This window comes from Centroberyx affinis, unplaced genomic scaffold (genome assembly GCF_046629955.1).
Source record: "Centroberyx affinis isolate AG114_WGS23_722 - 3 ecotype Tasmania unplaced genomic scaffold, CSIRO-AGI_Caff_v1 ptg000623l_1, whole genome shotgun sequence".
Taxonomy (NCBI): Eukaryota; Metazoa; Chordata; class Actinopteri; order Beryciformes; family Berycidae; genus Centroberyx; species Centroberyx affinis.
The window spans coordinates 79008-93579 of NW_027279252.1; the positions used below are offsets into that span (position 1 = coordinate 79008).

General features: G+C 41.5%; 3 protein-coding genes across 4 annotated transcripts; all 3 read right to left on the reverse strand.

Annotated features, from left to right (window-relative positions):
- Positions 1-815: 815 nt before the first annotated feature.
- On the reverse strand, positions 816-3948 carry alyref (Aly/REF export factor). Its single transcript, XM_071518715.1, has 6 exons — positions 3587-3948; positions 1946-2095; positions 1655-1802; positions 1501-1564; positions 1229-1421; positions 816-1133 (listed from the first exon to the last, which is right to left on the reverse strand). The coding sequence occupies exons 1-6, from the start codon at positions 3824-3826 to the stop codon at positions 1119-1121; spliced, it is 810 nt and encodes a 269-aa protein (XP_071374816.1). The 5' UTR covers positions 3827-3948; the 3' UTR covers positions 816-1118.
- A 378-nt stretch (positions 3949-4326) lies between these two features.
- LOC139643559 (mapk-regulated corepressor-interacting protein 1) lies at positions 4327-8742 on the reverse strand. 2 transcript variants are annotated; one of them, XM_071518733.1, is made up of 5 exons: positions 8655-8742; positions 7841-7939; positions 5796-5914; positions 5234-5338; positions 4327-5132 (listed from the first exon to the last, which is right to left on the reverse strand). In XM_071518733.1, exons 2-5 carry the CDS (start codon positions 7846-7848, stop codon positions 5068-5070), a joined length of 297 nt encoding a protein of 98 aa, XP_071374834.1. In that variant the 5' UTR covers positions 7849-7939; positions 8655-8742; the 3' UTR covers positions 4327-5067. The 2 variants fall into 2 exon arrangements, with proteins under 2 accessions (XP_071374834.1, XP_071374835.1); XM_071518734.1 differs by having other exon boundaries at positions 7841-7901; positions 8655-8721.
- Positions 8743-10653: 1911 nt separating this feature from the next.
- On the reverse strand, positions 10654-12541 carry ppp1r27a (protein phosphatase 1, regulatory subunit 27a). Its single transcript, XM_071518737.1, has 3 exons — positions 12106-12541; positions 11732-11882; positions 10654-10774 (listed from the first exon to the last, which is right to left on the reverse strand). The coding sequence occupies exons 1-3, from the start codon at positions 12539-12541 to the stop codon at positions 10654-10656; spliced, it is 708 nt and encodes a 235-aa protein (XP_071374838.1).
- Positions 12542-14572: the final 2031 nt, after the last annotated feature.

Sequence of the window (14572 nt, forward strand, 5' to 3'; positions counted from 1 at the left end):
GTTGACCCTCACATTAGCATGAGCTGTGATCTACACGTTTTAAAATGATCGATTAGTCAAAGTTTTAGCACTCTCTCCTATCTGAAATCCTCACTCAGGTGCTTCTGTTGCAGCCTATGAGCGACAACAGAAGGGCATTATTCACTACTGAGACAGCGAAGGAGGTATGCAGTGAATCCGTTGATTGATTTATGTTGCACGCAAGTATTTAGAACAAAAACATTTCCAAATATTTGATGTTCAAACTTAGTTGAATAGTCTTGTTACAGACTAGGAGGACATCTAGTGGTCAAACTGGGGTACTACATTTTCTTCTACATAATGTGTAGCGCTATTGTCTATGGCACTACTCAACTATTTAATAGCTAGTGAGCTCAGGATATTTCCGTCTTTAACCAATAATAGCTTCTAACTTATGTACAACTCACTCTGAGGTAATTCCTTAATACATTTCATTAACAATCAGGTGCTGTCTTTCTCTCCTTTATGTGTAGGCTGACAAATCACCCTATTTTTCAGCAACACCCTGCCACCAACACAATTACCCAAAATTACACCTAAAGGCCTACGACCGATTTCTATGGGAAGCACTTAACATGAATAGGTTCTAATAAGACAATTCTATTGGAAGCCACACACCTATGAATATTTGAATTATCAGCACCTTCAGTCCAAGAAAAAAAAAAAATCCAAAACCCATAGGTCAAACCATAATCCTTACCCATAGACTCACTGCTTAAGATCCCATCAGTACATTTGCCCCTCAACTACTGTACACAACATATAAATGACAAATAGGAAGAGACATCATATGGTTAATATGCACTGCAGGTTTTATTACACTGAACTACAGGGAAAAGGAATAGACAACAGGGAAAACCCAATTCCCGTCAACCTACAGTCAAAACCATTTTTCCTCAAAAAGAAAAAAAAAAAAAAAAAAATACTGGTAAAAAACACTTCGGAGAATTTAAAAGAAGAGATTGGTACATGAATTTCAATCACATTAGAAGACATCCAAGTGTAAAATATCCTGCACATTTCAATTCTGTAACAACTGCAACTGCCCTTCTGTGCAGACAGGAGGGGAAGACAACCAGGAAGACTGGCTTCGGTTCTTAGCTGGTGTCCATCTGAGGAGACAAAACAAAGACATCGTAATCAGACGGCTGCCAACATTAAAAGCTTAATTGATAACAGATAACGTGCTATTGACTGCTGAACTTACCCTGGCATTGTAGGCGTCTAACTGGGCATCTAGCTCCTCTGCAGAGAGCTGCTGCTTGCTGCCCGCCCCACGGCCGCCACCACCTCGCCCCCGGCCTCTGGCTCCGCCCGCACCGCGGCCCCCGCGTCCTCTCTGCATGCCTCCGAAGCCACTGACACGATTTCTGTTCATGCCTCCACCGCCTCTGTTCAGGCTGAAACAAGAGTGTCCATCACACATTCTGTCCACAACATTAACTGTGTGTGAAGTTCAAGATGGCTGCACTCACTTACCCCTGCATAGGTCGCCTTTGTGTGTCGATCTGTGAGGTGACGAGCTGTATGTTCATGGGGCGTCCTGAAAAGATAAATTGTTGTCATTAACCCACAAACTTGGGGAGGAGGGTTCAAAGCAAGCAGATGTGTCAAAATTATGCTTTGGACATACCATCAAGTGGGATACCATTATACTGTTTCATGGCCTTGAGAGCATCTGCTCTCCTTTCGAAGTGGACATCTGCGGTGCCCAAACTCCTTCCAGACCGGTCGTAATGAACTGCAGCCTTCTTCAGAGTCCCAAATTCAGCAAAAAGTTCCTGAAAAGGAAGAAAACGATGAGCTGTCTCACTTTGCTGCAACCTCTCCACTCTGTTATTATGCCGGCCCAATGGCAACATGCTCATCTCAGGTCACTGCCAACACATGGTGATATGAATTGGTCAAGATGCACATCAAGTACCTGAATGTCTGCGTCTGAGACACCGAAGTCGAGATTGGAGACAAGGAGCTTCCCTCCAGTTTCCACACCAGCTCCGCCGCCGCCCCCGGCGCTGGCATTGAAGCCATTGTCGAACATGTCATGCTGCCACTTATCCGGAAGCTGCTTAGGCTGCAACAGATGAAAGAGAACGCACCTGCTGACTTCAGGATCCCCTGCCTCTGTCAATCACAGAGTCCACACGGCTGGGTGTTGGGGCAAGCAGGGGCTCCACTTCCAACAGGGCCAGGGTGCTCAGCTCCCCCATGAAGGTCCCCAAAGTTCCCTGCCCACCCCATCACTACAAGCAAGTAAATCAGTTCAGACAGAAAAGGAAATTGAACACACGGGACAAGCATCTAAAAACTATTCCAGCACAAACTTTTGTCAAGGGGTTTGAATTGTGTTCTGCGCTATACATAATTTAAAATGTAATTAAAACATTTAAGGTGGTTAAGCTTAGTGACATCTGCTGAGACTTGATATAGCCATTTAATATTGACTTTAAAGCCACTGTACACAGCTGATCCACATTTACTTGTTATTGCCCGCAAAATCCCCACAATCTCTATACTAAACCCTAAACATCTGAGCCCACCCCGGCTAGCTACCAATATTGCCCACTGTTCTCTTGCCATCTGCGCCTCCACCAAGGCTCTCCAGACGGCCATCTCGAGGGGAAATGATCCTCAGGTGCACAGGTCGCTCTCTGAAGCAGCGGTGCCTCCGGCGTTGCGTGAGGTTCCTGGCCCGCCCAAGAGTTCTTTACAAGCCAAGAAAAGGCTTGCATGGAAGAAGTGTCCATGAGATTGGGATGGAGCAGAAATGCAACTAGAAAGGCCAACTATCCATTCTATGCAATGGTGGTTATCTGAGCGTCCATTTTGAAACCACGCCATTTTGATTGGGGCTTGGGTGTCTAGTTACTCATTCACACTTAAGAGTGAAGGTATGCCTTAAAAGAACACTATCGGGGGGGTTAAAGTCCACTGCTCCATCCACAAATAATAGCCACACTGGTTGAAAGCCACCGAGATGGCATTGTTGTGTAAACCCGCCAGCCACTCCCAAACAAAGGCCGCCAAGCCACAGCACCGGGACAGCACGCGATGGATCAGAACTACGCTCCCAAAAGTGATGGAAAAATCTTCACTTGCAGATGTATTTGTCGATGAGGTGGTTTCCTTTCGCCATCATTTCAACACTGAGGTGGAAAGCACTGCTATTGACCGATGACTACCACTAATTTGATGGTTTGTGGATGCTGGATTCAAAATGGCGCTGCCAAGGCCTTGAAGATTAAAACAGACGATCCAACTTTAGCTAGTTAGCCAACATGGCTAGCGCACTAGCTCACTCCAACAGCCTCTTCTTCAAAAATGGTGCAACACATATGGGTTGGGAGAAAGGACACACTATGTATACAACTTCCATTAATGCTTAACCGCAAATTAGAGAGCTCTCCTCTTTGAGGAAAACTCGACGGTTAGCCATATATTTGACTAGCTGGCTAGCTAGAGGGTAGCTAGCAAGCCTATTGAAGATTAGAAGGATGTCACCCAGGCATTTTCAGGTTGCCACGGGTTTTTCCTTTTTCTGCTCATTCCTCTAACTTTCTCATACCCTGCTGTAAGGCGTCGGTCTGCCTCTACCGCGACTCAGGTTCTGTCGGCTCCTCATGGGGCCGGATCCGCCGCCTCGGCCTCCAAATCCTCCCCCGGTGCCTCCAAGACGCCCAACACCACCTCCTCGGCCCCCGCCTGAGCCTCCGCGGCCACGGCCTCTTCCACCACGGCCTCCACCTCTCTGCTGCCTGTTCTGTTTGATAATGTCGTCTAGAGACATATCCATTTTATCGGTCATTATGCTGCTCCAATAATGCTAAACTTTAAACGAAATATAAAAAATACACCCTAGCCTGGATTGGTCCCACTCACTGCCCTTCTAAATCGCGAAGGTCTGCCTCGACGGAAAAACACAATGAACTAGAGTCAGCAGGATATAGGGAAAACAACTCGTACGTACTGCACGTAAGTATGACGACATCCCGCAGTGGTCCGTGGCTCCACCTCTAAGTAATATCCTACTTGATCTGTTTACATATCTGTGGACCTTCAGTTTGCTCCCATCCACCATACCAACTCCTTTTAATATGAAGGCCCTTTTTCTTAAAACACTGGATTTCTGAACATCATTTCATCATTACAAATTTTTTTTTTTTCAAAACATAGACGATGAGGTGATGGTTAAATGCATGTTTCGTAAATGTACAGTGGCATTCAGCAGTGTCTATGGATGTGTCCACAGTGACATTCAGTCTGGTCAATGTCTATGCAAGATCAATGCAAGTAGGAATATTGTAAAAGTCTTTTATTCAATGTTTTGTTTCAAGGCTGGGGAGTCAATCAAGGGCAGCATACTTGGGGAGGTCTCTACTTAAAGTCCATTTCAGGGCGAGAGGAATTCATATTAAAAATATTGGCGTTCTACATTGCATTTGGCTTCCAAAACTTGCCCATAAAGTGTGATTTCAATATGACCATTCCAACACTTCTACAACTCATCTATCAAACTATCTTTCAAAAAACAAACAAACAAAAAAATAGAAGTCAGCCCTTCAGCATTCTCCTCCAAGGTCATATTAGTAGATTTGTAAAGAAACAGGGTTTGTATTTAAGACTGCAGTCTTTTGTGTCCTGTGGAGGGTGTTTGTGAACAGTTTGTACCTCAGCATCAGATGTCAGCAAATTTTGATGAAAGTTTGCATTAGTCCCGTTCAAATAAAAAATAATGTATCTGAAGAATTCATGACTTGGAAAAAAAAACATGGACCAAAAGAGGGGAGAATTTCTGTTCCTTGAAATCCCAGTTCTTTCCTTCTTAATCGGATGGGGAGAAAAAGGGAGTGGGGAAGAGAGAGAGGGAGAGGTAGAGAGAGAGAAGGAGGGGAGGTTGCTATGGTCCAGAGTTTAGAAAGGAAATTGGCATTCTGAGCTAGACTGGCCAAGAGGGCTGACTTGCTGGCTGACAGAGGGCTGATGGAGGAAAAGTTCCCAAGGATAATGGGTGGAGAAAAAAAAGCTGCTGGACCATCATGAGAAAGACTAGGACTTCTTGGAGTCTTGTGTGTTGCGTTTCTTGAGGTCACTCAGGTCCACTGGTGTGAAAGCTGCAAGAGCAGACAGAAAAAAAAAACTGTTATTTATCCTGTGCCTGATCAATACTAATCCTTTGGTCACAAATACGCCATAATCCACTTCAGGCACTTACAATGTAGGTTAGGATTTGGGTTCTTTTCCACATATTCCTGTGGTCCACGGTCGTTGCGTTCACTGTTTTGCGTTGATCTGATGTCTCTGAGCACACACTGCCAGGCTATGAGAGAGCAAAGGCAACAATGCTTTTGGTTACATTCAAAAAGTCTCATCCTGAACTGGGAATTGTGCTGAGGCTTGTTTGTAAGGACATTAGACAGGCTGAAGTGCAGGTTCGGGTAGATGGACAAAATAATTTGCATAAAAGCAAGTCTCCAAAAGAGTGTTTTAAGAAGTGATTTAAGTGATACTGATTTGATACTATACAGACAGAATAATTATAGTATAGACTGAAATACAGGCTGGCGCAGATTGAAGGTTCAACTGTACCGTATTAGAACAAAGGACTCCCGCACACTGTCTGGACAGTGTGCGGGAGTCCTTTGTTCTACTACAGTCGGCCCATGGTCTTCTCCTATGCACCTGTCTATCTACAGGTGTGCAAAGGTTCTGCTCCTCAACTGTACTGTATAAAATGTGAGACACCCGTTTGTGTCGGTGTTGGAGGGCATACTTACTATCATGGATAAAGCGCACATTTTCCTCATGTGCTGGAGTGAAGAGCTCCCCACTGTTAGTAGGAGACCGGGGGCTTGAGGTCCGCTTGTAACTGTTCACCATCCTGGGAGCAGATGAGCTTTACAAACATGAAAATAACAAAGATTAGTAGCTTATAGATAGATGGATAGAATACAGACAAATTAATTTACAGCATATATATGTATATATAGCATGTGCAAAATATGTGTCAGATCCATGTCTACACAAGGCAACGTGTCTAGATGTGCAGATGTGCATTCAAAAAACTATTCAACTATGTAATGTTCAGTAGCATACTTGGATATATGGCAGTCAAATCAACAGAAAGAATTCAAAGTCTATCAGTGCCATTTTTTTCTGTGCAGGTAGCCAGGGCTATACAATATAGACAAATTATCATATGGCAATTATTTTGATTGATATTACAGTTGTGACAAGGCTTGTGATATAAAGCTCTAGATCTAAGTTTTATTTCAGTGTAGGGAGATAAAACAAAGGCCATGCACTGAACAAAAAATATAAAAAGCCAAAATGACATTTTTTTTTAAATGAGAGCACAGTTGTTTGGTTGGCAACAGTTTCAGTAGTTCTGCAAAGGTAGATTGTAGGAATATATTTCCTTAGGAACTCCCGCTGATTTCCTCAATTGGTCTAGAGTTTCTGGACCTGAGGGGGATATTTCTGCTAGGAAACGTTGCATTACCACTACTGCACACACTGACTGTTTTATGAAAATGCTCATATCGCAACCTTTGCAATATCTGTATTGTATTATTCAATGTTGCAATACATTGATGAGTTTGTGATATTGTTCACTAATTTTGTGCACAATACTGTCTACTGAGTACTTTCTCTGACATTGAGAATTTTGGAGAAGAAAGTTTTGAAGGAAAATATTCTTCTGAAAATATTCTGCAGACTATAGTAAGAGTCTTAGTAATACGATAAAATTGGATTCTCTCATATTATTTGTCATGTAATTAATGGATAAGTATCAATTCAGCATCATCACATAGCATTATGCTGGTATTTGTTTCTTGGCATCAGTGGTGTTCAATTAATTGATTACCACCTGGTCAATATCTACATTCAGTATCGATGCACTGCTACGAAGTAAGATATTTTTCTTTAAAGGAATAGTTCACCCAAAAATGAAAATTCAGTCATTATCTACTCACCCTCATGCCAGTTGAAACATAGGTGAAGTTTGTTAGTCCATAAAACACACCCGGAGATTGCTAGCACAACTTCGTAGCAGTGTTCTCGAAAAAAACTGAAGTCTTTGGTGACAGATCTTCAGAGTTCCGAAAAGAGTGTAGTGAAGATTTGTGCTAAATAATGGCATCAATATCGGTCTTTTCCACTAACTGTGAGATTGTTAGATTCAGGAGATTTGGATTATGCTGCAAGAGCTGTATGGAGTAATTTTATGGATATTTTCTGTTCTTTTTCTCTTTCCGGAACTCTAAAGATCGGTCCCCGCAGACTTCGTTTTTTTCCGAGAACGCTGCTACGAAGTTGTGCTGTCAAGCGCCGGGTGTGTTTTATGGACTAACAAACTTCACCTGTGTTTCAACTTGCATGAGGGTGAGTAGATAATGACTGAATTTTTGTTTTTGGGTGAACTATAAGTTTAATAGTCACATCTGTAGTCTATAGACTTAGATTGTGCAGCTTTATGAACAATAAGCTGTCAAAATCCCAGTTATCTGACACAACAGGCTGCCTACACAAAAATACCACTGCAAGTTCTTCATATTGAGTACTTGCCAATAGCAAGACTGATCTAAGTACTATAACTGATATTCTGGCAGTGCCTTAGGACATAATGAAAAAGGGAGTCTGTGTACAATCTATCACAAAAAGGCCATTTAATACAATGGATCATTACAGCAGCCTCAAAATTGCCTTGTACTATTTCTGGCCTCCTCTAATACCACGTTTCAGTACTTTTGCCTAACATTGGCCCAATATGTGACATAGGTATCTGCATCAACACCTATAACCTGTAAAGGTTTCAGACCTGGTCATTCTGTTTGCAGTCTGCACTCGCTCTTCGCTCCTCTATGGTGAATGGATAGGATCTGAAGAATACAAAGGTTCCAATATCTTCTGTTGAATTCTAGCGATGGACAACAAAGTGACAGCATTAGGCTAATATCCCCACAAGATCAAAGCGGTCAGTTTATGAATGATATAACACAGAATTAGACTAAGATTACAGATAACTATGAGGAGAGTCAACAACTCACAAATCTGGTTAGCTAGCTAGCAGTGTTCAATTTACTACTTGCTAGGTAACGTAGGCTACTTAACCGTAACTGCAAAGCACCCACTTATGATAAGGGGTTAGTAGTACCACAAGGATTGGCGGCTAGCTAGATAATTATAATCTGTTGCGAACGTTTTGTTATAAGGAATACAACACATATGAACAGTGAATGTTGACGTTAGCTAACCAATAGGGCTTTTGTTTACGTTTGAGCTAACACTGGCATGCTACCGAGCCAACCAAAATTGTGGCTAGGTTAGTCAAACTGTGATGTACAAGAAGATAGTATGTATGTTTGTAAAAAGTCTTTATTTCTGCTTGTTTGACATTCCTGTCCCAGTATATTATGGTTCAGGTGACGGCTATAACCTGGCTGACACAATACTGTTAAGTAGTTAGCCAGCTAGCTAGCGACTCATACGATTAGATTGTCTTATCCTAGCTAAAAGCACTAACATGTAACGTAACTAGCGTTAGCGTCGCTAGTCCCAGGTAGTTAGAAAGTAGCTAACCTTAATTATAAGATCTATACAATAGCGTCATAATTTTAAGATATTCCACAAACCTTTTCTTTGATCTTTTCTTTCGCTTTCTTTATTCAGACAGTGTGTACGCTGTTAGGCCTGGCTAAAACGTTGCCAATGCCAACCAATCATTTCCGGGCAAAAGACACGGAAGTGAAACTATTCAACTACAAACTTCCCTGATTCTAGATAATACTTACGTGCTCAACTAAGGACCTTTAAAATAATAAATAATAGGCTAACCAATATAAATATTGTCCAACAGAACATACTGGAAATCAGTTACAGAATTAAAATCTTGATTATTTATTGGTGCTGAACAGTATGTTCGAGGTAACGTTAATGATCTTACTACTGGGACCTAACAGATCTGTTCCAAACTCTCAGACAATGCCCGAGTCATTTACTGGTTGTTTTACATAACTTTCAAAACATTTTTTTTCCACCAAAACTTTGTTGCCCTTATCAGTTCTATCTTTTACTTCTAAATACCATATGGACACTTATTTTTATATCCTACACCAAAACTCTGATCTTCTCTACAATAATGCCATCGTCGAGGGGGGAACCAGGACAGGTGTCTCAGCTTAAAGGGGCTAAATGATCAGTTAGGGGGCAGTTGACTTATTTTCATAAGTCATAAAAGGGGCAGATGATGTAAATCCCGCCCCAGGAATACAGCAGCCCTGGTATCATAATTAAGTATTTCCACTGTTGTCACCTACTATTGTCACCTATTGTCACTATATTTCAAAAAATTCTCCCATTATAAATATAGTTTCTATATCATAACAGGCTATTTTGTTTTGTTTTGATATTTTATGGTATTTGGTTTGTGTAATAAAAATTATAAAAGTGCAGAGTATCAAAATTTCCAAATGGAGCAACACTTAATCAATCCATCAATCAATCAATCAACACTTAATCAAGTCTTTGTATCTATAATATATAATAATGGACAGTAATGCTGAAAAGCTACAGCTCTACTTGAATTGATGATGGCATATGGTGAAATTGCAGGTGTGTAGTGTCCAGTCTGTGTAATACACTATTCCTTATTCTTTAACAGATTACACCACAACAGCTTGGTTGTTTTTATAAAACGTGGCTTTATTTACGAAAACATGTACAAAAATAATTATTGAATTTATAAGACTTTCATTGCTGACATTCATATTGTTTCAGCATACTGTTTTCTAATACAGAAAATAATAACAGCAATACTTGAGAGGCAAAATGGCAGCGTAGCAGTAGAAGTGCATGTATAGCAATAACTTGATGTTTTTATTGATTTCTGGCCTATCAATGAAGTATTAATTTGGATGTTCCTCTCTCTGCCCAGCAGTAAGGACACATAACTCTTCTTATAAGACATGAACGATCCAGCCCAAATTCAAGGTTTTAGATTCAATAATTGACAATAATATGGAAACAGAGGGTCTCAAAGTGCAACCAGCATACTTGCAAATGATTGCTTCACAACACAACACAATTGATAAAATGCTTAAACTGAAAAGCTCATAAGGACAGAAATTAATCTCATTTTGCTTCAGCAGGGAATAGATATTAAGACCTGCACCATGGATTAATTATAAAGATGAAACTTCCAGACACAATGGCACAGTGTTGTGTTGTGCAACATGAGCTGAGAGTGAAAATAAAGAGCTGTTATGGTGAATAGCACATAATGGCAGTAAGATAATGTCACAAAAAACCCAAAGTACCAAATGAAAAAAAATTAAGCAAAGCCCCAGAAAGAGAAAAGCAGCTTAACAATGTATATCTTAAAAGTCTTATGCAAAAAAAATATATATATAAATAAAGCAATTTGTGTCACTCGTATGAAAATAATAAACAGAACCACCTTCTTCTTTCACAGGAGCGGTGGCATGGTCCAAGCCCCGGCTATGCTTTTCCACCCTTGCACATGTTTGTTTGGTATCGTATGCCGTTTGTGTTGTATATTGCTTTCCATTCCCAAAATGGCTGTTCACTCTGTCCCTTCTCGCTGATCCCCCCCCAGGTCCATTTGGTGCATAATCACACACAGCCAGTCTCAAACAGTTTGGCCAGCTCTTGGCAGTCGGGGTCGATGAGGTCTGCAGGCTTCTCTCCGCTCTCATTCTCTGCCTCTGTACTGGCTCCCATGGACAGCAGGTACCTGGGTAGGGCAAGAAGGAGAGTACTATTAACCCACTGGGAGATTCACAAAAATCTATAAAAAAAAAAGTCATAGTTTATGGTGCAACTGATGTCTTTTATCCTCGACATTGGATCTGTTGCATAAGACTTTGAGCAAAGTATTTTTTAATGTTTCACTCTCTCGACTTCATGACCTCAGAATTATAGGGTTCCATATGATTTAATTTTGGTCTAAGATGAATTATTCAGATAATCTAGTTGTATAAATGTGTCTATAGATCTTGCAAAAGTTAGAAAATATTTTGAAAATAGTGGGCAAAAGTGAAAATTAACAACAGTAATATTAGTTTTGCTACATGGAATGTGAAAATTGTAATGCTTATCAAGACATGCTCATCTTTCTTCCTTATGCAATTGCACTTATGTAATTCAATACAATATATACCTTCTGACATTTTGACATTGTGAATTCTCTCATATCCACTGATTGAAATGGCTTCTCTTTTAATCCCTGGGCTTGCTTTATACTGCACACTGCTTTTTGTGTATGCTGATGGGTCTCTACTTGAAGTGTGTCACTGTTTCATGTATGTTTTACAAGAGACAGATGCATTAATTCAATTTCTAATGCCCATTGTTTATGTTCAGTGTCACATCCAGTTTGATCCAGTTCAGTCAGGTCAGTGTGGTTAGGTAACCACTTCTTTCCCTTTCGGAGAGAGGTTTCATCCATGCGTGTTTCATAGAGAAGATGCTAACTTTGAATCTGGTATTTTCGTTTCAGACATTTCTAACTGTCCTATATTCATATTTCATATCTGTGTTTTGTAGGTTAGAGTTTTATTAAACCGACTCTGTTTAGAAATCAGAGGATAAAGATTTGAAGGAGTGAGTCTATCTGACCATGTTGCTGAAAAAAGAGCAAGTGTGCCCAGCCAAGGTTAAAAGGTTAAAAAGGTCAACAAAGATGGATTACCTGGCGATTTCCGGGAAGCCGTCACTGCAGGCCATGTGAAGTGGCGTCCAGCCATCCTCATCCCTCTGGTGAACGTCAGCGCCGTATTTCACCAGCAGCTTCACCACCTCCAGGTTCCCCGTCAGGACGGCCTCATGGAGCGCTGCCATACCTGCACGCACACACACACACACACAGCACCATACATGGAGCCAGTCAGACTGAAGCACTGCTGCACACGATCCACGCAGTCAGTTCGGTCATCAAAACTATTTGGAGCCTTTGGTCATCATTAGTTTATGGCATTAGAATAGCAGATAATTTTAGATGTGTTAGGGTGACAGTTTTAAACCCCTCTGGGCCAGTCAAAACTGTGGAGGGAAGACTTTGCTCACCTGAATGGAAGAGGGTATCCACACGAACCTTCCTCGCTCTCATGAACCGACCAATTTGCTCCATATCACCGCGTCTTACAATATCCTGGAAGATGATGTCATTGGGGAAGTGCACAGCTCGCTTTGCGGGTGCGACAGGTATCACAGGTGCGGGGTTCTCCTGCGCTTGTGTGCGACGTGTTGAACTGTACCGCGATCCTTTGCTGTACGAAGGCACGTATGTTGACGCGGGCTTGTATGTGGATGTGTACTGTGACGGGGTGTAATGGGATGTGCTGTAGTGTGTTGGGGTGTACTTTGTCGTGGAGGTATATGTGGATGTGTGGTGAGTTGGCGTGTAGTGTGTAGGCGTGTAGTGGGTCGGGGTGTAGTGTGTCGGTGTGTATTGGGAGCTGCGTGTGTATGATGACACTGGAACATGGTAGCTGTACTTCATCCCTGCAGCGGCCACGGCTCTGCCTCCCCCTGCAGTCAGCCAGGAGGAGGGAAGGGAGAAATCCAAGAGAACGCACCAATCCAATCAAAGAACAGTATCCTTTATCCTGTGTCCTTTCCCCTACTCTTTTTATCCTTGTGTCTTCACCTCCCTCTTATCGTTCTGGTTTCCAGCTGGAGCAGCTCCTGCTGCTACTCACTCTGCGGAAAACAAACACTTTCCAAACAGCTTGCTTCACTTCACTGTATCCCAATCCCCTTCTTTTTGGGCTTCTGGTTCCCCGACTCTTGCCTCTTGTGTGTCTCCTGTCTGGATCTGAAATTGTATTTGCACAGTGTGTTTGCCGTTGCACAGGGTGGTCGCCTGATGGGGCAGGTGGGAGAGGGTCCCTATATATCCTCTGTAGGGCTATTTTAGGGCCTAATATCGAGTGACTTCAGCTTAGAAATGAGTGGCCCTCGTCCAGCTCCTCCCACTTTACAGTCACATGCCCACTGACACTGCTCCCACCCCTTGGCCCATAAAAAATGTTGACAGCCAAAATGTTCCCTTTGCGTCTTGCCCAAGGCGTCTTGCCACATAAACATCCAAACAACTATCATCAATATCAGAGCTGGGGGTATTAGATTCTGGGCAGCTGAGGGAAATCGAATGTTTACAGTACTTCCAGTGCACATTTATGGGAAGCTTGGAGCCATGTTATTTCCCAATTTTGGAGTATTGCAAGCAACACCATAGGTCACAGTTTGAGTTCTATGAATCAGGACAAGTTGTTTTTATACATCAATGAGAGAGATGTTTTGCAGGACAAATAAGCAACAGTATAACAGCAATATCACATGAGTTCATTTTGGAATATGGTGTTGATTTGTTTGCTTACATCATATCTGATGGTGCATTATTAGTCAGTTATACCTGAGAGATTTGAGATCTATTTCAATAAAAGTGAGATCACATTTTGGATTTCTAGAAAACAGGAGGATTTCAAGTTTTTAATTATTTTCTATAATAGCTTTAGTGTTTCTTAGTATCAGTGTTTTCATGCCATTGACCTGTGTTCCTTCTTGTGTTCCCATTGACCTGCGGTCCATCATGTGACTTGTGTGCTCTATGCCTGCCCTTTGCATCAGGACCAGCTATATCAATACAGTTCAGACACTAAGGATGTTAACTGTGGGAATGTGGTTTTGGCCATCTGTCATGTCATAGGGGCATAACTCAAAGGCACTAAATTTAACCCTTCTCTGTAGATGTCATTGAAAAGTCACATGGTTTTAGTTGCCTTGCATTCCAAGATTTTCAGAGAAATAATTAGAACTCCCTCAGTAAGAAATGTAAATGAGTTCATATAGCATGTAAAGCAAAATGTAGCATTTCATTATTGGTTTTGATCTCTATGATTGTATCCATGCTAAATGTATGAGCATTTACATTTATAGTCATAATTATAAAATTAGATATATAGAATAACACCTATGTTTATCATCACTGAGAGTGTGTGAATTATACTGTGACATTGTGCTAGTGGCACCAGCTGTCCCCAGACGGACTTGGCAGAACTGGATATAGCTGGATCTCAAAGCCTTTGGAAGTGAACTTGGGCATTTTACAGAAGCTGCCAGTGTGGCTGAGGAAATAACATAGTGACCACCCACCAGTTCTTTCTTACCAAGACTCTCATCAAGCCACGGCTGTGCCTTAAAGGATAAGGCTGGTGTTTTTTAATGCATTGCTTACCGTCAACAAATCCTATGAAAATAACAAAATCAACAGTGCTTTTGCTCTACTCCCGTTACTTTCTGACATCCCACGTACCGTTTTTAGCCGTCAACCCAGAAGTCATTGGCTCCAATTGTAAGCTAAAAACCTTGAAATACGGCTCACAAAGACATAGTTTCAATTTTAAAAATTGCTAACTGTTACCATGAAAAGTCAGACTGTTGTAGTTATTACCAAATCAAATTCAAATGGGATCAAATCAAATTCTTCATTACGTGGGGGACTATTTTCGGTGCTACGGAACTACTTTCC

What these genes read in the sequence shown, in the direction of transcription:
- alyref (XM_071518715.1), bottom strand. Translation starts at nt 3,826, where the DNA reads ATGACCGATAAAATGGATATGTCTCTAGACGACATTATCAAACAGAAC. An exon ending in GACCGACGCCTTACAGCAGG is followed by an intron (nt 2,096 to 3,586) that starts GTATGAGAAAGT and finishes CATCTGTTGCAG; the next exon opens with CCTAAGCAGCTTCCGGATAA. An exon ending in CAAAGGCGACCTATGCAGGG is followed by an intron (nt 1,422 to 1,500) that starts GTAAGTGAGTGC and finishes CTCTTGTTTCAG; the next exon opens with CCTGAACAGAGGCGGTGGAG.
- LOC139643559 (XM_071518733.1), bottom strand. An exon ending in TGTGCGCTTTATCCATGATA is followed by an intron (nt 5,339 to 5,795) that starts GTAAGTATGCCC and finishes GCTCTCTCATAG; the next exon opens with CCTGGCAGTGTGTGCTCAGA. An exon ending in CCCAAATCCTAACCTACATT is followed by an intron (nt 5,133 to 5,233) that starts GTAAGTGCCTGA and finishes CTGCTCTTGCAG; the next exon opens with CTTTCACACCAGTGGACCTG.
- ppp1r27a (XM_071518737.1), bottom strand. Translation starts at nt 12,541, where the DNA reads ATGAAGTACAGCTACCATGTTCCAGTGTCATCATACACACGCAGCTCC. An exon ending in GGATACCCTCTTCCATTCAG is followed by an intron (nt 11,883 to 12,105) that starts GTGAGCAAAGTC and finishes GTGTGCGTGCAG; the next exon opens with GTATGGCAGCGCTCCATGAG. An exon ending in GGCTTCCCGGAAATCGCCAG is followed by an intron (nt 10,775 to 11,731) that starts GTAATCCATCTT and finishes TGCCCTACCCAG; the next exon opens with GTACCTGCTGTCCATGGGAG.